This window comes from Biomphalaria glabrata, chromosome 1 (assembly GCF_947242115.1).
Source record: "Biomphalaria glabrata chromosome 1, xgBioGlab47.1, whole genome shotgun sequence".
Lineage (NCBI taxonomy): Eukaryota > Metazoa > Mollusca > Gastropoda > Planorbidae > Biomphalaria > Biomphalaria glabrata.
The window spans coordinates 76,769,543-76,793,567 of record NC_074711.1 but is presented as its reverse complement, the minus strand read 5'-3'; the positions used below and the strand labels follow the sequence as shown (position 1 = coordinate 76,793,567).

At 32.2% G+C, this 24,025-nt stretch overlaps 2 protein-coding genes and 2 long non-coding RNA genes across 10 annotated transcripts; 2 read left to right on the top strand and 2 right to left on the bottom strand.

Annotated features, from left to right (window-relative positions):
- The first annotated feature begins 472 nt into the window (after window positions 1-472).
- On the top strand, window positions 473-3,259 carry LOC129923661 (uncharacterized). The gene is made up of 2 exons (XR_008775661.1): window positions 473-612; window positions 2,534-3,259. It is a non-coding gene; the product is annotated as an uncharacterized LOC129923661 (long non-coding RNA).
- On the bottom strand, window positions 3,162-6,138 carry LOC106078660 (ATP synthase subunit e, mitochondrial-like). Its single transcript, XM_013239617.2, has 4 exons — window positions 5,980-6,138; window positions 4,395-4,449; window positions 3,745-3,846; window positions 3,162-3,342 (listed from the first exon to the last, which is right to left on the bottom strand). The coding sequence occupies exons 1-4, from the start codon at window positions 6,082-6,084 to the stop codon at window positions 3,296-3,298; spliced, it is 309 nt and encodes a 102-aa protein (XP_013095071.2). The 5' UTR covers window positions 6,085-6,138; the 3' UTR covers window positions 3,162-3,295.
- A 34-nt stretch (window positions 6,139-6,172) lies between these two features.
- On the top strand, window positions 6,173-23,921 carry LOC106078659 (transcription termination factor 2-like). 7 transcript variants are annotated; one of them, XM_056015604.1, is made up of 25 exons: window positions 6,183-6,308; window positions 7,306-7,461; window positions 8,083-8,179; window positions 9,444-9,533; window positions 10,502-10,574; window positions 11,322-12,002; window positions 12,235-12,358; window positions 12,507-12,601; window positions 13,135-13,234; window positions 13,670-13,769; window positions 13,920-14,059; window positions 14,811-14,930; window positions 15,291-15,444; window positions 16,270-16,387; window positions 16,554-16,732; window positions 16,925-16,989; window positions 19,250-19,427; window positions 20,097-20,313; window positions 20,403-20,558; window positions 20,778-20,833; window positions 20,953-21,106; window positions 21,638-21,720; window positions 22,116-22,190; window positions 22,366-22,449; window positions 22,836-23,921. In XM_056015604.1, the coding sequence occupies exons 2-25, from the start codon at window positions 7,425-7,427 to the stop codon at window positions 22,894-22,896; spliced, it is 3,237 nt and encodes a 1,078-aa protein (XP_055871579.1). In that variant the 5' UTR covers window positions 6,183-6,308; window positions 7,306-7,424; the 3' UTR covers window positions 22,897-23,921. The 7 variants fall into 7 exon arrangements, with proteins under 7 accessions (XP_055871598.1, XP_055871579.1, XP_055871572.1 ...); XM_056015597.1 differs by having other exon boundaries at window positions 6,183-6,378; XM_056015608.1 differs by having other exon boundaries at window positions 6,183-6,378; window positions 7,147-7,461; window positions 12,510-12,601.
- LOC129923660 (uncharacterized) lies at window positions 12,595-22,965 on the bottom strand. Its single transcript, XR_008775658.1, has 3 exons — window positions 22,912-22,965; window positions 18,838-18,950; window positions 12,595-12,913 (listed from the first exon to the last, which is right to left on the bottom strand). It is a non-coding gene; the product is annotated as an uncharacterized LOC129923660 (long non-coding RNA).
- Window positions 23,922-24,025: the final 104 nt, after the last annotated feature.

Genomic DNA, 24,025 nt, shown 5'->3' with positions numbered 1-24,025 from the left:
GTCAAAGAACTTTGCAACTTAAGTCAGCAAACTTCCTGTACTCTTAGATATGAAATAGGCCCTATCATAATTGGCTATTTAATTATTTTTTTTTAAAGAAATCACGAACCGATATCAGAAACTGCTGTCAACATTTTGAATCATTTGAACGTTGTCGCCACTGGTTTGTCTAGTGCTTATTTTATTTATCGTATCTTATATATGCCCTGGCAATCAAATCATTAAATAGAAACAATTTGATACAAAATTTTTACAAATGTAAATTATGAGTGAGTCTAGTGTGATTGTACATGTTTTTCTAGTTACAATGTTTTGTTTCGTGTAATGCACAAATTGTAAGACAAATTTCCGTAAGGACAATAAAGATTATTATTATTATTATAGACGTTACGTATTTTATGTGCCAATCTTGTCATGCATGATGCAATGACTTAAACTTTGCTAAGACGTTAGTTTTCCTGATTCAGGAAACCCATTCCATTCTCTAATGGCAATAGGGAAGGAGCACTTGTAGGCCTACGAATTTGTTCTAGCGTATGGAATAAAACATGTGCCTCTATCATTGTGTCATTCTGAGTATTTTATTAGAATCGTTTTTTTTTAATTAGTACCGTAAGTTATGGTTTAATGTTTTATGTATTATAGCTACTGTACTTTTTATTCTTCTGAAGTGTTTCTAAGTTTGGTACTTGGAAAGAAATTCCTCTTTTTTTATGTTGTTAATCGTGGCATGCTGATAAAATACATTTATTAATATTATGTACATATCCTTTCATTTGTAATTGTACCTTTTCAAAAGCGAATACATGGGTAAAAAGTTGCTGCTGCGCAAAAATAAAAAAAATTAAAACAATTCAAAACTTAATCGGTGTGTAGATTCCAATTGTGATGTAAGAATTAAAAAGTTCCCTTTTCAGACCTTACGATCGATAGGGTAGATGTTGTAAAATGTTTTACTTATTTCGGATGTTCCTTCAGAGTTGAAGATAATTACTTCCTAGTCCAAACCTCCCGCAGGACGGCGGGGGATGGGAGCGGGCAGGGTTTGAACCCGGGACCATCGATAAGTCCGAACGACAGATGGCCCACAATTGACGAGGGTCAGGAAATTCCTATTATGAGCTTGTATCTTATATAGACGTTACATCAAAAAAGAAGATAATTACGTCCAACGTATTTCATGTGTCAATCTAGGCGTGCATATTAATCAATTGCTTGAAATCTGCTAAGTCATTGGTTTCCCAGACTGATTCAGGCATAACCCATTCCATTCTCTAAGGATAAGTACAGTCAGTGTTTCACAGGACTAAACACAACCTAATCATGGTTCCATGACCTAATGAAACCCAGTTGACAAGTTATTTTATTATATCTGGAGCAGGAACTCGCAAATTCTTGACAGTTTCACAGAACTAGTGAGATGCGCAATAAAAAATGCGAAACAATAGTTGAGATTTTTATCGAAGATAGATCTACAAGTAGTGCTAGAATAAAGCAAATCTGAATAAATTTTGTTCCCTATTATACTTTCCAGGGCAGGTTTCATTTTTCACTTTGATGGAGCAACTAGTCACTGCCCCGAAAATATTTCATGATCTTAGACTTCAGGGAATTAGCTTTCAGGCAAAAAGACAATTAAAAAAAAACGGATCAAACGTTGACAGAAAATTGACTTGCTTGAGTTGATTGGACATGTGATCAGGGCCGGCCTTAGGCTGATTTGACCGATTGCTCAAATAGGGCCTATAATCTATATTTAGCATATCACTATCAATCATGTCACAGGTTTTAGAAATGTAGGACTTAAAAGGGTTAACATATTTAGTGTATCGTACGATTTTCGTAACTTTAATTAAGCCACCGGCGACTATTGGTTTTGCTTCCTATGCATGTTCAATAATAAATGCTGATATAATTAATAGTAATAGTTGTTTTTGTAAAAAAACAATTATAAGAGGGGGCTCCGCTAACATCCATTAAATTGAGTCCAACAATTTGTAAGGCCGGCCCTGTCTGGAGTAGTTTGAATAGATAAGGATGTTGTGATATTTTTTGTGTTTTCAAAGAAACCCCGAAGATGAAAGGAAATTACTGGGTACACTTGACCTACCAGTACCTTATTCTGGAACTGTTCTAAAACAAGACTTACAGAAATTTTTTTTTTAAAATACCATTTTTTCACCACCAGTTCGCAAATGCAAGGACAAACTTATAGGGCATTAGGTAACATCTCACAACCTTAACCCAACCACTTTTATTGTGTAACTTGGAAAAATAAATCAATCATATCTGAACACGTGTTGCAATGCGTGAACTTTGGAAAAAAAAAATTATGAATTCTAAATGGTTTTCACCCATCATGCCAGCACCTTTGATAACTGTTCTGTGTGAGAAAAATATTTTTTATGGAACTGCTCACCATGTTCGCCTCTTACTTCTCCCAAATCCAAATTAGGAAGTGTGGAACAAAATTCTTAGTAGGAAATATATATATTTTAAAAACACTTAGCAGCATTTGTTTTTAATGTTTCAGATGTTCCTTCAGAACTGAAGATTATTACATCCTTTAGTCCAAACCTCAGACAGGATGGCAGGGTTCTATCCTGGAACCATCAAGATGATAGTTTAAATGACATAAACATAATAAAATAGCCATCCCAACAACGCAGCTCACCTGAGTGTTATCAAGGATGTTCACGCACTACTTGCACAAAGGAATCCCAAGCAATAAAAGTGGATTGATTTTTGTTTTGTATATTTCATGTTGCATTAGTTTGTTAAGTTTCAAAGCCAATAAAAAATCTATTTTAGACACAGAGTTCAATGATCTATACTTCTTCAATACTGGTGAAAAAAGCATTTCAATGACAATCGAGAGCATTTAAAAAACATTCTTTTCAATGGTCTTCTTCTTCTTCCACATTTTCATGTTGGAGCGTTCAGATGACTAGACCAATATACTGTATGAGATGAACTGCAAAGCGGTTTCCAAATCAGGGAGATAACCATATAGTTTTCTTTCTATGGGGGTGTTTTGGGGCCAGGGTCTTGTACTGCCTCTTGGCAAAGAGAACAGTTTTGTAGGACATGGTCAGCATTCTCTGGTGAAACTCCACATGGGCAGATTTCACAAAAGGTGGTCAAAAGATAATAAAAATCAATCAAGTTTCAACTAGGTTTTATTACATTATGAAAACAATCTAGAGTAAAAGACACTTTCATAAGTTCTCAGTTTAACACACATTCAGTCCATTGTTTTTTTTTCCATTCTACATTATCACCAAACTGTAAAAGATCACTTTGATGCAACTCCCGCTTCTTTACCAAGAAGAGCCATTTCCTCTGCAATGATACAAAATATGCGCATTACAAAAAATGAAAATGCTTCAAAAATTAAGTTAAAAGGTAATATATCATGTTTTAAGTTTCATTTCTTGCAAACATTGTTTTCTAAAATCTTTCCATTTATGGCTTTTATTTTTCTGATTTCAGAAGTGGACATCAACATTACATTTCTCTATTATCTAGTATGCAATTCACACAATAAAGAGGTTCCTTTACTTAGTTTTGAGACACAATCTGGGCCCTCATATTAATTGTGTGATCAATTCTTCGGATTCCGATGTTTTTTTTTTTAATCAGAGAAATGGGAAAGGGGGAGGGGAGTCTGAAAAATTTTATCAAATGAAATTTTGAAAATTCTTATCACTGTAATGCAACCCATTGTAACCAGTTAAAACTTACCTTCAGTTCTCTGTTGTTTAATTTTTTCCATTTTTTGTCTGTACCTTTCTTTTATTTCATTTTCATGCTTTTGAATTTCTACTTCTCTGGTAGATAAGTAGTCTAAAGAAAAACAAAAGTGACTAATTGTTACAGGTTTAGAATCACAAGATAACTTGTAAGTTGTAGGCAGTATCTGTGGATCGGTGGTGCTCTCACATGGCATTTCATATGGACTTCTATTTAAATTAAATTTTAAATGAATGTGAAATAACATGAAGCCCTCTCTAAATATTGTTTTATAAAAAAAAGTGTGTATGTATGTGCATAAAACATGCTTACTTAGTTTAAAAAACAAAAGTATTTGTTTTTGAAGATTATTCAACTTCGAACAAGCTATGTAAGTATGTAAGATATTTTAGCTTGAAACAAATGATTCACTTGTTACAGCACAAGATTCTTATCTCCCTGTTATTTTAAAAGAATAAATAAAATACAAAATTTTGGCTATGATGTTTAGTTTACATTACTTTTAGAATGACTCCATTATATCAATAAATATATCTTTTTTTTTTCTTTCTTTTTTAATTCAACATGCATTCAGACCACACTGCGCAATTTATTTATTTTTTTAAATAAATGAATGTTTCAATATTAACATTTTTACTTACTGTATCTATAGATTCCATAAATAACACCTGCTGTTAGAGCAGTCCACCTAGAAAACTTAAAAAAAGGAAATTATTCATAGACCTGGATAATCAAATGTTTTCTGGGGTGGGAGTTGCACTTATTTTATATATTTATGTGTTCTATAATTCAAATGCTATAATGAATGTAGGGTGGAAGCAAGGTGCATTCATAAGGGATAAAATTAACAAAAACAAAATAATTAATTAGAAGATCTTACTATTTTCGAAAAAAAAAAAGGTACAGGGGCCTTCTATGAGGGTTAAACCCACTGAAGAAGGCTTTAAAAAATGTAAGGGATGTCAATGAAATAATCAAGGGCTGAAAAGTGTAACAAAAGTGGGGGCAAGTAGGAAGATCTGGTCAAAAAGCAACTGAAACTTTACACTTTATGTTGTGGGAGGGCGAAGTAAGGGAAATAGTAAAAAAAGATACTAGAATTTACAGAGTGTGTATCTGTCTATTGGGGGGGGGGGGCAGGTTATAAGCAGATAATTTTAATTCAAGCCAAAAATCTTATGTCAAAAAACAATACTTGTACAATGCACAGGTAAAAAAAAAAAATTTCCAGAGAGAGATTGAAAAGGATAGAGAGTTTAGAGAGCAGTAATGGATACTAGAATTCATGCTCTAGAAAGTTTGTTAGGAGATCATTAAAAATGAAGGCCATTTATTGGAAGTTCAAAAAAGGAGGGGTTGTTCCAGACCAAAAGAATAGAATTAATAGTTGATAGATATACTAGATCTAATAGGGCCTATAGCATTGGAACTAATCAATGATGTGTAAGCTAGTGTAATAAAAATAACTGTTACACAAGTGTTTACAAGTAATAACTTAGTAATAGTAGATCTATTACTACCCTAGGGACCACATCAGGCACCTGTCTGACATGAGTGTCATAAGGCTTCTCAACTTCCTGGCTCCTCTTCTTCAACCTTCAGTTATCACTGGCCTTCAGTCTCCAGTAACCCAATGCTTCACACTGACTTAACATCCACAGTTAAGTCAACTTAAGACTAAGTTTAAGTAGATCTATATAGTAAATCTATATAGATCTATCTATATAATAACATTATAATAATTAATATAGAATAATAGATCTACAAATATAATCTAAATTAATCTAAATCTATTTTTTAGCATTTTAGGAAGTAGGCTCTTAGATTTATCTAGAATCTAGATTAGTAGATAGGACTAGATCTAAAAATTATATTATAATAATAATAGTATAAAATAAATACAGTTCTAGATTTGACTCTAAACTCTAAAGTAAAGGTACTAGATCTAGACTCTAGATCTAAAGGGCCAGAATGTTGAGGGTTGAGTACGACTAGTCGCTAGCCTGGGGGGGGGGTCGTAACAGAGTAACAGTAACAAATCGTATGTGACAGTATGTCGTTTGTTGTAAGGAGAAAATTATTCAAAATGGACTGGGTCTGACTCTGAGTCTGGGTTCGAACTCGAAACCATCGAGACGATAGTGACAGTCCAAAGCGCACACCACACGAAATGGCGGTCATCCAGTAAGGTTTATTTAGAAACTAAGAATCTAGAAGAACACTTACTCTGATTAATGGCGATATATTTTGCTTTGGTGGATTCAAAGGAGTCGCAGGCCACATTTTCATAGAACTAATCTGGACTAGCTGTGGTGTAGCAGTGTAGGTCATAGGAACAAAATTGTGGATCGGAGAACATAAGAGATCTAAACAAGGGAGATCAATCTGCTTAATTTGTAAATTTGTCAACAACATATCTCTCAGTTCATCTCAATGATTGAATGATCTCATCATTCATCATTCATGTCTATTATGCCAGTATGCTATATGACGATGTGTACTAGATCTAGAATCTAGTCTAGACCTACGTATACTCTACCGTATACTCTATACTGGTAAAGTCTAGAGCAGACTGGCAGTGTTTCCCAAAATTTTCCCTTAACGTAACTGACTTAAACTCAAACTGTAAGTAACAGTTGGCACATTCAATACGCCAATACGGTGACATTCTAATTCTAAGACAAGATTCTTAGTCTTAGAATAGTTCAATAGAGTATAGAATACTAGACTATAGATGATAATATAATAGATCTAGATCTACTTAGAATACTACTGAGTCAGTTACTGAGTATTTAGCGAAACACTATCAGTATCAATCATGAATCATGACTCTCAATGACTGTCACTATCATGTTACATTGTTACATGTATTCACGTATCATTATTATCAATCTCATACTGATACTATGATTATGATACTAGTGTTAGTAGTGATAAGTAGTGTGACTATGTCTATGAGACTTTCAGACTATCATCATCATGATCATTTAAATTTTAATCATGACTATGAATGAATCGTGATTTAGTTGAGTATGATAGAAATACTAGATCTAGATCTAGATCTAATAGTTTACTAAGTAGTAATAGTGATAGTACTACACTACTACAGTACTATAAGTATAAGTAATGACATGTCACTATGAGTATGATTTATCATCTTTAATCTTAGTCTTATGACTTATTATAATAAGTTATACTTAATAAGACTTAAGTTATACTGACTAACTGTAACTGACTTGACTCAGTCTTGACTTATAATTATCCTAGAGACCTAGATCTATAGACTATAGTAGACTATAGACACTATAGTGACTATACTATAGTATTCTATAGACAGAGACAGAGTCTATAACTCTATACTTAAACTATAGAATAGCTTTTTTTTTTGTTTAGAGAGATTGATCTGATTAGTCATTAGATTGAATAATGATCAATAATGATGATTGATTCACAATGTGGCCTACCTCTAGAGTCTAGTCCCTACCTACGTTAATTTAACTTAGATCTAGTCTTTGTCTAAAGTTTAGTAAATTTGCTTACTAACTTAACAAGATCTAGATCTAGAGTCCAACTACTTTACTGAAAGTTTACTAGACTCACACTGTCTAGACACTAACTGACTCACTAAGTCTAAGAGTACTACTGGTAAGACAGTTTGCTGAATATCAGAAATGGATGAAGAATGGATTAAATGCCCCAATCATAACAGTAAGAACTGATAAAATAATTGTTAATAATTAGACCTAGAATATGATCTATATATTATATATGACAGTTAAAAAAAAGTATGTTCTTCTTATCTTATCTTATATGACTAGATGCATGATGTGTAGGATGTAACCATCTTCTTTTTTGAAGTAACGTCTGTATTATAAAAGATAAATATATTATATTATATATGATATTTATAATCTAGTTACTAAGTCATATGTCTACTAGGCTAATTATAAAGTCTAAATACCCTAGATCTACAATATAAGGCATGTATTTTATGTCTATGTAATTCCTTACAAAGAATAACACAACTTCATATTAGCCTTCATTTTGTTTCTGGAAAGTACAGTGTTAGCTAGACTATTAAGGATATAATAATGAAATATAATAGTATATATACTTGTCTTTTTCTTTTCTAGCTGTTACATTTAAATATAATGGACCTAATCATAATACTAGAGTAAATACACTTAATAAAGAGATTTACTTATTTTAATAGAGTAATATTGAGTAGAAAATGTATATATTCATAGAAGCCTGCTATTTTTTTATTTTAAATTATAGATCTATATTGTTGAGGTAGTTCTTCTTTAAGTGTTTTGTTTTTCTATTAAGATTCATACTGCTTACTAAAAACTGGTTTAAAAAGTGGGCCATCGCAAGGAATATCATTCTACATGTGTGGGCAGTGTAATTTTAATCTTAAAACAAGGTAAGTTTTACATAGATAAAATTTGCTTCTTTTCCAATTTCAGTTCTCTTTAAAATATGTTGTATATTGTACATATATATTGTATGTTATTGACCACTTAATCAACGATGCGTCACTGTCCATAGAAATATTTTTTAAAAAGCAGTAGCAACATGAAAATAACATTTGACTTTATGTTGACTTCAAAAAAGCATTTGATGACAATCAAAAAAATATATTCTTTGGGAAGACAATAAAATTTAACTTATGTATCTTTTACAAAAAAAGACCTCCAGAAATAAAAAAAAATTGGTTAACTTTTTCACATCTAGAACAAGATTTATTTGGTAATTTATTTTGCGTTGATAACCAACATGGAGGCATTAGTCAACAAACCCAAAGCCATTAAACTTGTCACTCATGAACAAAATAATTATGTCTTACAAAAATTATGGAAGCCCATGATATTAAATCCATAATCCAAACTTTCCTATACAAGGATATATGGATGACAAAAAAGTTTCATATGATGCAGATTTGAGTGGCAACGATGATGAAAGTGTAGACAGTGAGGATGCCTTATAGCATGCATGCGACACTTCAGCAATTGGTACTGTACCATAATTAACTGGAAAAGATATGGCAGACATCGTTTTAAAACTAATGAAAATTAATGAAATATTAAACTTTGGATTTAAGATTCTTCATTGGCTGTGGGCACCCTGCTATTTAACTGTTGGCCAAAGAAACGGATGACCTTAACATTATCTGCCCCATAGATTGCTAGGTCTGAAAGGAGAAATTTGACTTTCTTACTTTACTATCGGTTGTGGAAGTGATGGATATTCTGTATGTCATTTCAATCACATGACGCTGCTGTTGATATCTAGAAAAACATCTTTTACTCATTGCATCTGTGCTAATCATTGCTTGAATTTGGGTTTAAATTTGAGTTGACTTAATGATGTTCTGGCAGTTCGGAATACAATGTGCACCTCAGCGTTAAGAAGATTCTTACAAAGACTGATCTTTTAAGTTGACATTGAAAATTCTGGGAAATACTTAAATGCCATGATGTGAAACACATTGATTTGAACATCAAGATTCTTTTATTAGCTTTATGGAGTCATTAGGAAGTATTGTAGCTGTTTTGGAAAATGTTGGCAAAAGACACACGCGATATTCATAATCTATGTATTTAATCATAATGTCATAATCTACTGACAATACAAATTTAGAGAAATGCCTTCTATTTGTTTTTTTTATTTTTTCTTGATGTATCCAGTTTTCCTACAGTTAACTGCACAAAGCATCCAACAGAATTAATAGAGTTACAATCATTTCATGAAGTTTCACAAGAAACTGGGAAAACAAGGTAATAGTTGTTTAACATTTCAATTCTGTGAATTCTAAAAATCAATATAAGTTTAAAGTATTTCAAATGTTTTCTTTGTATGGTATAAAACACATTTCATTATGTTATTTAATGTTGATTACAGATGACTCAAAAAATTCTTTAAAAAATGTAATTGATTTATGTTTTTTTTTGTGCTATAAATAATTGTTATAAGTATCAACTTGATTGGAGAATGCGTGAGGAAGAAATAGCGTTAACAATTATTAAAGGGAACTAAACACAATAAATTTAACCATAACTCTCAATACTGAAGTATTAGTTTCCCTTGTTGCTAATAAACAAAATAATAAATTACCAGTAATTAATTGTCTAATTGGTTACTTCTTTTTATTGATTCATGTCTTGTCTATGTCAATGAATAATTGTGCAGAGTTTCAGCTTGATCCGAGAATGGGTGTGGGAGAAAAATACAAAATCGAATTAAAATTTTTATAGAATATTGTTTCTTTTTCTTCATTCTCATTTTCATGCTGAAGGGTTTAGATGAGTAATCTCATAGCGGAGTTGAACTGTGTGGTTTCCAGATCAGGCAGTTTTTTCCTTGTATAGATTATCTTTTATAGGGGGGTTTGGGGCCAAAATCTTGTTCATGTCTCTTAATAGAGTATGCAGCTTTGATATGGTTGGCATTTTCTGGTGATTCTCCACAAGGGCAAGTTCTGCTTATCTTAATTTCCAGAACATATGTTGTCTCATTCTGTTGTGTTCAGTTCTGAGGCGAAAATAGGTAATAGGGTTTGTGTGCTGGGATACATTGAAGATCAGTTTTCTTGATGTCGTTGTTGAGGGTGTATGAGAGCTGTCCTCAGGACAGAATACTGTTGACTTTCTGATGATTTTCTGAACTTTTTGGTTACCAGGACATGCTACTTTTAACCCTGACTCCACTACATATCAAGCTCATGAATACATGTTTTTTTCACTAGCCTTAGGAAATATTTTCGCTGCCAGAAAAGAGAGGAAGGAAAGTCCTGGTGTGGCTATGCCAGTTTGGACAAGGTGATTAAAAAAATATTTTTAAAAATATTTTCCTTTATAGCTCTCAAGTATCTAGAGATTTGCCAGTTTACATGTAATGGCCATGTCACAAATTGACATTTTTTTTTAATTAAAAAAAATCTATAGCTCATGGTTACTATCAGAATCTTCAATGATAACATTAATAATTTAAATATAATTGGACTTTTTAGGTGCTAGATCCATTTAAATGTAAATAATTTCTGTTGCACAAGAGTTTCATCTTAAGGGGACATTCCTTAGCATTAAATTTTATTGAATTAATATAGCTCTTTGCTTTGCAAAAGTTTTTGGTGTGATTCTTTTATTCTATTTGAATGTCTGGATTTTTAGGAGGTGCCCTAGTCCTAATGGGTACCTGTCTTTAGTTGGGGAAAGTAACGGTGGTTTGTCATTGTGCTGGTCACATGACACCCTTGTTAACTGTCGACCATAGAAATCATCTGCCCTATAGATTGCAAGGTTTGAAGGGGGCACTTTTACTTTAATTGTACTCTGAGTGCATGTTAGCTGTTTTGTTTAATTTAGAATAATGAAATAAAATTGATTTGTGAGGTCATTTGATTTTTTTGTAACATATTTATAAGCAAACTGTCCTTTAATTCAGATATTAAATATAGGTTAGTGAGGAATTTTTCTAGTCAACATTTTTAAAATGCATTATTTGAAGAAGAAAAAAAGTATGAAATAATATACATTTACATAATCAAATAATTGTTTGTTTCACAGAAATCTAATACATTGTTAGACAGGAAAAACTCATCAAAACTAACAAAAGAAGTATCAGCTGAAAACTTGGAAGATTCTTCTATAAGTGCAGAGGAAACCCCTCTTAATGACGTGGTTTCTAGTCAGCTTGAAGAAAATAAATTAACCGATATGTCTGTTAGTGTTGAGCCATCTTCCAGTAAAGAGTCATCAAGTTTGAAAAGCAATGACCAGTCATTGATGGAGCTCAGTTTTGCTGAACTCAGCAAGTCCCACCATGAATCAAACCAAACTAAAAGCCAAAATTCTGATTTAAAATTAGACAGTTTATCTTTTAAGAGCTACAGGGACAGTCCTAAGTCTTCCGTGAGACCAAAATCTATTTCAAATTTTAATCAGCAATTTACTGAAAATAAAAACTTAAATAGTAATGCAAAGGAGGCCAAGCCAGCTTGCAATAATACAGATTCATCAACATTGGATCTAAAATCATTAAAACAGGCACTACCCCAAACATGTGTGACCGCAGGAGATGATCACAAGGATTCGAAATCAGAGAAAACTGACACTTTACATGACAAAGTTGTACCAAGTTCTCATGAGAAGGATAGTTTAAATACTGAAGCACACAGTACAGAAGAAAGCCTGCAGAGTTTGATTGACAAGAAACAAACATATTCAAGTGAATTACACAAAATTCAAGTAACTTTTAACTTTATAATAAAAAATCCAGTCTAACCTCATTATATCTAATTTACTTCAATTAAATGTTTTATTCTAGCAAAATACCTAATACCTAAAGAAAGAATAACTATAATTATTTTACAATTGTTGAGTTATAGTTGATGGGAGAGCATTAATACCATGATGAGAATTAAATAAAAAGTGTAAAATTTAACAGTACAATTGTTTGTAATTGTTGTGTTATTTACAGGCTAGTTTGAGGGCTGTAAACCTTTCAAATCTTCCAGATAAAGGACAGAAAATTTTACAAAAACTATCCCATTTTCAAGAGTCTATTAAAGAAATTGACAGACAAATAAATGCTTTGCCAAAACGTAAGTAATAGAATCTGTTTCCTTTACATTTTTTACATTATATAAATTAATGACGCCCCTGCTCCCCACTGCCATACTAATAAATACTCCATATAATTACAGTTACAAAACTTTTGTCAAAATTATGTTAACATCTCTACTTTGTCAGAAGTGCCAGCTATAAATAAAAGTTCAGCGACTTCTCATACATTTTCTGCTGGTGTGAACAAGATAACTGTAATGAGTACCAAAGTAGAAGATGGGGTAATGTATATGTCATTAGAACTGTACTTTTAAGAATTACTTTACAGTTTGGTTGTTAACTCAGATACCTTTATTGTTTTGTGGCTTCTAACTCAATTGAATAAGAACCCAGCTACTCTGCAGCAGCACAAATTCATTTGTATGAAGTCTCAGATGGAATATCCTAATTGATAGTTCCGACCAATGCCTAAAGGGCTCTTTCCTAATTTTTCCTCACTCCTAGATGAATTACCATCTATCCAAAGCTCCTGGTTTTAGAGGGACTAGAATCATTTCACTTGTCAGTAGAAAAAGTTTTGCCAGAGTTAATCTCTGTAATTAAAAAGAAAATTTATAAAGGATTAGAGTTTTTAAAAGTAAAAACATTTAAAATGAAACAAGAGACTAAATGGGATCAATCATTTTAAAACATTCATTGAATATGTTTTCACACTACAATTGTTGTAAATTCTAAAAAAAACACCTTTTTTGTTGTTGTTGTCTAAACATGTTTTAAAGGAAATTCAAACAAAGCAAACTTTTATTTTCTACAGAAGCAGAAGGAATCATCTTCAGGGTCATTAAATCAGCCTGTGAGACAGCATCTCCCTCAATTTGCTCACTTACCAGAACACTTGCAGCAAATGTTGGCATGTATGTACACTTCAATTTTTCTTGGAGAAAGAAAATGAAATATTATGGTGTCTGAAAGAAAAAAAGTCTGAATTGGGAAATAAGGGGGGGGGGGTGTTTAGGAGCTTATACCAACAGATTACTAAAACTACCTTTATAACGTAGTCAAAATGTTATGAGAAAACTGTCATATTTCTCAACTTTTGTAGAACACATTGCATGGGATGATTGTTGTAGAATATGTTAATTTTTTTAATTTACACACTTTAAATATTAATAAATTGTTTTTAGTGGTTAAATGAATGCCTTGAATGGATATATTTGTTTAAGTGATTCTTGCTGAAAAGCTGACTTTGATAAAACTTACTAAGCTGTTGTTTGCATACTTAATAAATTGTATTCATTGTTTATGCATAAAGTTAAGATCACTTGAAAAACTATATCATCTATGCACAGCGAACCCTCAAGCTATGACTCTATATGGCGGCCGTATGACTGCTCAGAGAATGAGAGAAGTTGGATCGATAACTACAGAGGCCATTGACAAAATACACAAGTAACGTTACGTTTTTGGAATGAGAAAGTTCAAACTTAGTTTAAGAAATACAATTTCTTTTAGTGATCTTAATTAATTTTTTTTCTGATTTTATTTAACAATAAGAAACTAAATTTATTATTTATGATTTTTGTGTTTGTCATTCTTTAGGCAATTGGAATCATGCCCCTCTGAAACAGAAGAGCTTCCAGATCCCAAAGGCCTCAAAGTTCCATTGATGCCTCATCAGAGACATGCTTTGGCATGGTTGGCATGGAGGGAGCAGCAACATCCACCAGGAGGCATTTTAGGTTCTCCCAAACCTTTTTTTTACATTTTTTTTTTCTTGTTTTTATTTCAATATTGTGTAGTTGTAAACATAAACAGTATTTGTGGGATAGACTATATCTTTACTTACAACATATCTCAGTCAAAGTAATTATTATTTAGCATAGCAATAGAAGGCAGTACTCTTGATAGTCTGACACATGATAATCCAACATGCTTACTAATCCCATGTATATTGTAGTAGATATATTTTTAATATGTAGGTAGGCTTCAGTTGTAATTTAGTATAGTATGTGAAAGCTGAAACCATATATTTATTTTTTATTTTTAGATCAATAAATGTTTCTTTTTCATTTATTGTTTATTTTATCTCCTTAAAGATCTAAGAGAATATCTTATTACATCTTAAACATAATTTTCTAGACATTTATGTTCAGATTCTTTGAAGTACAGCTAACTTTTTGTAATCTGATACTTTCAGTTATCCGACACTCCCCTGGTCCCATAACCATCTGACAATCCGACACTCCCCTGGTCCCATAACCATCGGACAATCAAGAGTCAACTGTATTTATAAAATTAGGATAGAAGAGTCATTGTTTTTTTTTTTAAAGTAGTATGAACCAGAACATTTAAATAAACTCCTGAAATCTAAATGTGTAGTCTTAACAGCTCTGCATAAATCAGTTTTGTGAAATCTTATTTAATGATTGCTACATTTCTATCATGAAATTGTTGTTGTGTAATATAAATAACATTTTTCTGTCTATATAGCTGATGATATGGGTTTGGGAAAAACTTTGACCATGCTGTCACACATCCTGAACCAAAAGGTTGCCATAGACAGTGCAGATCAGGCTGTCTGGCTAAACAGAAAAAAGGAAGTTGAAAAATGTAATTTGCTGTTTTGTTATGTCCTTTCATTAATTTTTAGTTAATTTTAATTAGCGAATTCATAATCCAAATAGAAATAGTACTTCTCCAATATAATAAAAACTTTATTTATTTATATTTAGCTTTTGTAAATTTTCATTCATCTTGTGCTCAAAGTGTCATATGTGTGACACAAACAAAATTTATTTCTTTTGCTATGAGAAAGTTTTATTTTCTGTTGAAAATAATGTAACAAAACAAATAAATTAACGTTGACATTTTTACTTTCCATAAAAAGTTTGGTCTGCAGTGTTTTATTAACTAGAAACAACTGACTTATTTAACAGCTAATTCTTATTATACTTGTTTTTTTTTTCATAGTGGAGAAAGGGCTGAAGAAATCAAGAGCTACATTTATAATTACACCTGCTTCATTGATTCACCAGTGGGCTAAGGAAATAGATAGAAGATTTCAACCAGGGCTTCTCAAATATATTCTTTATCATGGACCGGACCGAGAGAAAAACGTTCATAAGTAGGTTTTCAATTATAAAAGTAAAGTAAAGTTCCTCTTTCAGACCTTGTGGTCTATAGGGCAGATGATGTAAAGGTCATCTGTTTCTGTGGCCTACAGTTAACAAGGGTGTCATGTGGCCAGCACAATGACCAACTGCCTTTACTTTTCTCTAACTAATGTCAGGTAGCCATTAATGCTGGGTGTACTCAGAGGCGCCCGAAGATCACCAGGATTCGCTTTACCACTCAGTCACCGCGCCTCCAGGTTTTCAATTATAGTTAAATTTTATTCATTGTAAAAATTCTGTCAAATAAGAATTTTTAATATTTGTGTTGTGTCCCTTGTTCAATACAATTACTGTTCCAACGTCCACTTACAATTCAAGGCTTGGAATTTATTCATAAACGTTGAAAAGAAGCTAAATGTGGTTCAGCAGAGATGGCTGAGAAGGATCCTAGAAATAACTTCCTGAGAACATGTCGCCAATAGAGAATTCTTTTCTCTCTCTGGCACTTGATCCCTACGTGAAGTGATAACCATAGGTCGTATGAGATACATTAGACATATCCTTAGACATGACAAAACAAGTTTACCAAAAACAATAACAATAGCAATAACATAGAGGTCAAAAAAAGGAAAGCAAAACATGGTCGCCCTTCCTAGAAGACCTAAAATATGTAGGCACTAGATGGCAAGAGGCTGTGGAAGTCGCCTGTGGATGATCATTTTGAAGAGAGTTTGCTGCCCTTTGCACTGAAGGGTGTAGGAAAGCCTAACTAACTCCTTGTTACATTATTTTTCTTTTTACTTCTGTGACAAACTTGATGTTTCTAATTGACCTAGGCTCCTGGATGTGGACATTGTGATCAGCACTTACCAAATCGTAGCTAAAGAAGTGGGTGCTGACAAAAAAGAAAATGCTGAGAGTCCTATGGTGGATGAGGAGAAACCACAGGCTGAGGTTGTTCTAATTTAGATTTAGCTCTATAAAGATTAGCAATGCTAGCAGTAGTTTTTTGTTTTTTTTTAACTGTACAGTTTTTACTCTCATTTAGAACCTTCAGAACATCAGTTTTAATTTTTGCTATTGATAAAATCCATTTTAGTATTTGTCTTTACATTTGCAGGACTTGCCAATGCTTTTAAAAATAGGTTGGGAACGAATAGTTCTGGACGAGGCACACAACATAAAAAATCATAAATCTGCTACAGCAATGTCAATCTGTAAACTACGTTGCCTCAGCCGATGGGCGTTGACTGGTACACCAATACAGAATGACCTGACTGACATGTATGCCCTTCTCAGGTTAGAATAGTTCTCATAAATCATTGTTTGACATACACCAGTGGATGCCTCATCCCCACATTGTTTTGCTTTGCTTACAAGCTAAATATGATTCAATTTGAATCATCTACCATTATAATTGGTAGTCTTTCCAATTTAGTAATTATAATTTTTTAAAAAATCTTAGCTTAATTTTCAATCAATTCTTAACAGGTTTCTAAGATTTAGTCCATTTGATGAGTACAAAGTCTGGAAGAAGCATGTGGATTTAGCTAAAGGTAGGATATACATTTTCCTGTTGCATTTGCTTTTATCTTGTTTTATTGTAATGGTAAATTCATTATCCATACTCAGACCTGCCTACCGTTACGCAAAATGCGTATTCGTTACGCAAAATCTCCCAAAAATGACCGTCAGTACGCAAATACGCATTGAACCCGTCGCGTTACGCTTTTCGTATCCTTTTTTCCCCCCTCTTGACTAGCTTACGAGCGGTCACGCTAAGCCGTTTTGTTTTGTTGGCCGGGGGGAGGGGGAACAGAAAAGGTGGGGGAACACATTATGTCCAGATCTATACGTTGATTGGTTCTTAAAAGCAATTAGATTTAGTCTAGAAATGAAGAACGCGAGAGTGAGGGAGTGGCGGGTTGGTACCGTCAGTTAGCTGATACACCAACGTGACTTTTTTTTTTTTGTAAGTTCATTAGTAGAAATTAATTATGTTGAATCCCTGATTCCCGTATTCATTTGTATAGAAAAAAATATCGAAGTGCTATCGATTCAAAACACATTGAGTGACATTGTAGATATCTAGTCTAGATCTAGATTCTAGATCTAGAATCTAGATAACTTGTTATACAGGAATAGATCTAGCTAGACATTACGATTGATGATTACGTTATGTCATGAGTCTCTACATTACTCTACAATCTATATCCAATTTAGTTGCAGTATGATTTAGATTGACTAGATCTAGATCGATAACATCTACTACCATCTAGTCTAGATCTAGACTAGATTAAATTCTTAGTCATAGTATATAATAGATCAAGGATGAAGGTAGGCTTACGAAAGTTTGGAGTACACCTACGTTTGTAGCGGATCCACGGCATCGGTAACACTCTTGAGCCCAGATCTAGAGTAGATTATATTCATTATATTATATATATAGACATAGATCCAAATCTAGTCTAGATATCATCTCTATTGTCGTATTGATTTAGATTGTAGATCTAATCATGACATCTAGATCTAATATTATATATATAATATATATATATATATATGTATATATATATATATATATATGTATGTATATATATATATATATATGTATATATATATATATATATATGTATGTATATATATATATATGACAAAATAGTGGTTCGCGTAAGTGTTACGCATTCTGGTGCCAAAATACGCATTTTGACCATCAGCGTTACGCATTTGGACTTTTTTTGGTAGGCAGGTCTGCATACTTATTGCTCATCACTACTCATCAGCTTGTGAAGGGGTTTGGGTTGCTTCACATTATTCCATTCTGAGCTTTGTGTGCTTTCTTGTTCCAAGTTCGTCTGAACTCTAGCTGTCAATGATCTGTCGTCACATCATCTGTTAATCTAAATCTTGATCTACTTTTTACCTTTGGAGCTTAGGTGATATCACTAATATATCAACTTCATCTCTTTGTCATTTGACATAATTCCATTAGACCTAGCCTTGCAGAATTGTTTTTACATTTACATACTTATATAGTTCTTGATTTTCAATAATTATATAAGGATTTGATTATTTTCATGCAATGAGGATAACAAATATTTCAGTAGGTTTACTAAAAGATTGTAATATCTAATCAAAGCAGCTTATTATGTCTTTTTCTTGACTAAATTATGTATAATGTAAAGATATAGTAATGGTTATTATTTAATGTATGCATTATAATCATATACATACATTTAATATATATGTCACTATAGACAGTATAGAGTATATGCAGTGCACATATCCCATATGTGGGATGAACATATGCCAAAGGCAGTCTTTTTTGGTGAGCTGAAAGTTGGTTGGTGTAAAAGAAGTGACCCATTGAAATGCCTTAAAGACCAGCTTATGCACAAACTTACTTTAATTGACATAGAAGAGAGCACCTGGCTGCAGGCAGCTTTGGAATGAGACAGCTGGAGATCACTTTCAAAGGTGACAGGATATACATTTTAGACCTAAAGAAAATCCATGGCTGAGGACAGATGAAGATGGTAAAAAAAATAATCTACCCTGTGGACAATGGTTATGTCTGCACTGACAGTGGCAAAATATCTAGGTCGCAGCTGGGGCTGCACAGCGCCAAATGTAATACTGCACTCTACATTAATCTTCAGACTCAAAGACAAGCCTTATATATGTATATATTTATATTCAAGTTATCAGACTTGTCTTTTAGAACATACAAGAGTAACTTTTTCACAAATTAGTTTTCAAAAGTTAAGTAAAACCATGATTTTGTTCCATTCTAGCAATATTAGAGTTTTGTTCCAGGAAGCACAACTAGACTGAATACAATAGTTAAAGCACTTCTCTTGCGGCGTACAAAAGACCAGACAAGCAAAGATGGAACGCCCCTTGTGGCATTACCCAGTCGCAGTAAAGAAACAATACTAGTGGAATTGGGGCCTGAAGAAAGAGCAGTATATGATAAATTGTTTCGGAAAACTCAGTAAGTTGGTTTTAGTTTCTTTTTGTAGGAAGTTAAAACATTTAAACAAAAAGAAAGTTTGAGACAAGAGTCCCATTAAAGTGTTCAAATCAAAAAGATTGTTGAGAGAGAGAATGTGCTTGATTGTCATTCTAAGCGTCTTGGGTTCAAATCCTTTTGATTCTGTGATTATTTTGTTCTTTATCACATATCACCCTGGGCAAGTCTCAGAACCAAGATGCTTGGAGGAAGCTGGATGGTGGCCTCAGGAGGAACCACAGGCAGAGATGAGATGATGATATCAACCTAATTAACCATTGATTGTTCCCCATCTATGTTAATGTTTTATCACCTGTCCCATTGATTTCTCTCTCTTAAAGTAGGAAAATTTAAAATATTTAATTAATTTTCTTTTTAGATCTAGCTGTTCAAGCCATTATTTAACATTTTATATTCTAATCATGTTTGATATGTACAATAAAATCCAGGCTACTTGTCTACCCCTATTATAATGCCTTCAACAAATATAGATTATTTTCCAACAAAAAAAAAAGGATATATTCATCCATTGAGGAGGGCTAGTTTTTAAATAACTGAGGGGTGCTATGCTTTGTTTTGCTTACCAATTATCTTTTTTTTTTTAAAAAAAAATATGGATGAATGTAATACAATAAAGTTTGTCTCCCTCAGGTCTACAGTCCAAGCCTATGTTGAGCGTCATCAAGATAAAAATGAGAAGCTGACCCCACCAAAGACAACTCCTCATCCTCATGCCCAGACTGGATCAGACTTGGCCAGAAGTGCTAAAGCTATCCCCCCTGTCCCTGCAAAGGCTACTGGCAGTCAAATTTTGGTGCTACTTTTAAGACTACAGCAATGCTGTTCACACTTGAGCTTAATGAAGTCTGTAAGTTTTCTTTTTTTAAGCTTCATTGTAGCTCTTATGTTAAAATCAAATGGTTGAAATTTTAAATCATACTTTTTTTTTGGTAAAAGCAAATAGATCCTGATATATTAGAGGCTGATGGAATTGAAATGTCACTAGAAGAACAAATGCGAGGAATGATCTTAGATGAAATTGCTGGAGAAACTCAAATGTCTCAGAAAGACAAAATAAATGCTTTGTTTGAAAAAACATCTCTTAGTACAAAGGTTTGTTTTTATTTCTAATTCTCATATCAGTTTCTTTTGTTTTGTAACTGAATTGTTTCATGTTTTTTTTTCTCAAGTCTACTGTAATAGTATAAACCTTTTTTAAAAAAACAAAACAAAAAAAAAACTTATCCTTCATAAATCTCTTTTATGTTTTTATATATTTTGTAAAGTCTTAGCTTACATGTAACCTATAGGTATTACAAAACTATTTTTCAGTTAAAATATGTGATAGACAAGATAAAAGCACTTCATTCAGAACATTCACAGAAATGGTAATTAGTTGATTGCATTCATATACTGTAAAAAAAAAAAATAATTTCAAATGTAAAATTAATAAACTAAAAATCCAATATATAAACCTAGTGATTTCAAAAGAACCACTCTTTTTCAGTGTCATTGTATCTCAGTGGACACAGATGCTAGATATCATTGGCTGCCATTTAGAAAAGGCTAGGATCTCCTATAGTGTAATTCAAGGAAACATTCCACCAAAGAAGCGTAGTGAAATAGTGGATGATTTTAACTTAAACAAAGATGGTGTACAGGTCAGTTTTGATTGTAAATGCAAATTCCTTTTTATTTTACTATTATTACTATTTAAATAAAGATTTCATATTATTTGACTATAATTACTATTTTCTAAGTTTTCCTGAAGCCAAAAAAATCTTAATTTGGCTTTTATTTCACCAACTCTTTGTACTTTGGTCTCAGCTCTGGGAGAAAAGCGTACCAAACAATATAGAATCATTATAGAAGGCTTGAACACCTTCCTTCATCATCGCAACCTGTGGCAGTTTAGTCCAATAGCTTGTTGCCACATCACAGGTTTGAGGTTACAACAAGGTATTGGTCTAAACTGCCTACATGCTGCGATTCCCAGGTCAGTGTTCTCGCTCTATCAAAGTGAATACCACCTTAACCTGCACTATATGTGGATAGGTATGACTATTGAGAATAGGGACTATCACAACAGCAATGCTAGAGCTGTTCAAGTAAGGACATACATTTTTTTTTTTAGAAAATTTTATTTTTTTAATCATGCTATCTGAAATTTGAATTTTTTTCTTAACTAAAAGGTGATGTTGTTATCTTTGAAAGCTGGAGGTGTTGGGCTAAATCTGACTGGTGGAAATCATCTGTTTATATTGGATACTCATTGGTATGATTAATCCTGTCACTTGAGCTTGTACTAAATTCTTGTTTCATTAGTTCCTTTAGTACTTTATTGTCTTTAAAAAAAAAAGCATACATCATAAACTTAATTACTTTTAAATCAACTTGAACAAATCTTTCATAAATTAATTAGTTTTTCTCTAATTGTTCTTTAAAATTCATTTTCTAATGTTATTCAATGTATGTAACAGGTAAATTTATATATTTACTTTTAAAATCATAATGATTTGGATCTAAGTAAAAAAAAAGTACAGTTACTATTATGTTTTTCCATTTGTTTTTGTAGAGTTCATACTTTATCAGAATGTATATTTATTAGATTTAATGAAACATTTAAATATTTATCTCACATAATTTACCCTTCAATGCCAAACGTAATAGGAATCCAGCTTTAGAAGAACAAGCTTGTGATCGTATTTATAGAATGGGGCAACAAAAAGATGTTTTCATTTATAGGTAACTACATATTTCACGAATAATATTCTTTCTCATGTGTAGTCTAGTAGCTCTACTTTTGCAGCTCAAATTATGAAAATATTTCATTATCTATTATAAATAAGATTTAGAGTCATTATGTCAGTATGTGGTGTTCAAATAAATTCTAAATTTCCCCGACTATTTTTTTTTTTAGATTTGTATGCAAGGATACTATAGAAGAAAAGATTTCAAATTTACAGAAGGAAAAGTTATCTTTAGCTAGATCTGTTTTATCCGGGTAAGGAAAGATATTCTATTATTTGTTATCATGGTTTTCTCTTTTTCTGACTTATTCAAGTTCATTGTAAAACATATTTTCATTTTTCAACAAATAAGATCTATTCTGCACATTAAACTTTGCTTGGACTTAAACATTTCTGTCTATTATCTTTCTGTCTTTGTACATGTAAAAAAAAAAGTAAACATTTCTATAATATTTACAAATACTAAAAGTATTTCAATTTAGTTTTTTTTCTTAAGTACTGTGTAGGGCAGCAGTGATTTTTCTTCCATGCATTGTAGTAATCTTTATATAAGTTTATCTTTTTCTACTATGCTTTTATAAATATTGTTACTTTGCTAAGTTTATTGTTTCATCACTTTGTGAATGTGATACAATTTCAGAACTGGAGCCAGAGGCCAGAAACTAAGTCTTCATGACCTGCGATCTTTGTTTGGTGTCTAGTCAAGGGAATCTTACCTTATGTTGATTGTTACAGAGCCGCAGAGTTAAATGCCAGAAGTTCTAGCTCCTATAAAATAAAAAATTTATTTATCAGCAATGTAACATTTGTACTAAAATCATTAGACTTTTACCCCAGAGCAACCTCTTTCAGACTAAATTTTGCAGCTTTGGCATTTAAAACACAATATCAATTAGAACATTGCACTTATTTTGAGTATTTTTATATTACTATGTCAACAAGGACGGAAATTCATTAGTGAAATTTACTAGTTATGGAAATATTGTGTTCTTATTCATTTTGTCTAAAGAATGACCATTTTGTTAATACTCTAGAACTTAAGAGGCCTTTGTTTTGTTATGCTAGCTTTGTCTTTCTTCTTGTTCAATCAATCTACATTGGATGTTCCTTATATTTAACAGTAACAAACTATTGAATGTTGTCATTTATACACTTTATAACTATTTTATGAATATTAAAAACTTTTGGTTGTTTATTTTCTGCAGATAATTTGTTATCATTGAAATAATAATAATGGTTTGGCACAAGGTACCAGGGGGTTTCTTTTTCTAATAGGACACAAACATTTTTTTCAAGCTACAAATGCTGAGGAATTCCTAGTTGTTGAAAAAAAAAAATATGTTGGGACAGATACTGTCAAATTTGTCTTATTCTTTGATTTTTATCCTAAATGCTGATATTGTCATTTGTTGATCTTCACTTTCATTTTCCAATGAATGTACCTCAGCCTGGCTTATAACCACAATGCACTGCATTTCTGCCATGTCTTTTAATTTGCTAGGCAATGCAGCTTTCTGTGATATCCCTTGGACTGTGTTGAAGAATCTCTTGACATTATCACTTGAACTTATGTTCTATCTCATTTCTATTTCAATTTGACTGGCAGCATTTAGAGCCATATCAGATTGTATGTCACATACCAACCAATGACAGATACAATTTTGTCACAGAAAATTGTCAAATTTAATGTCAAATTAAAAAAAAATAAATTTGTTATACAGTTAAACCCTTTCCTTTTTTTTGATCTAGTGAAAAATATTTTATACGTTTACAATATTGGATTTAAACGTATAAAAAGTGTTTTTCAAATCTTACTCTACATTAGCATTA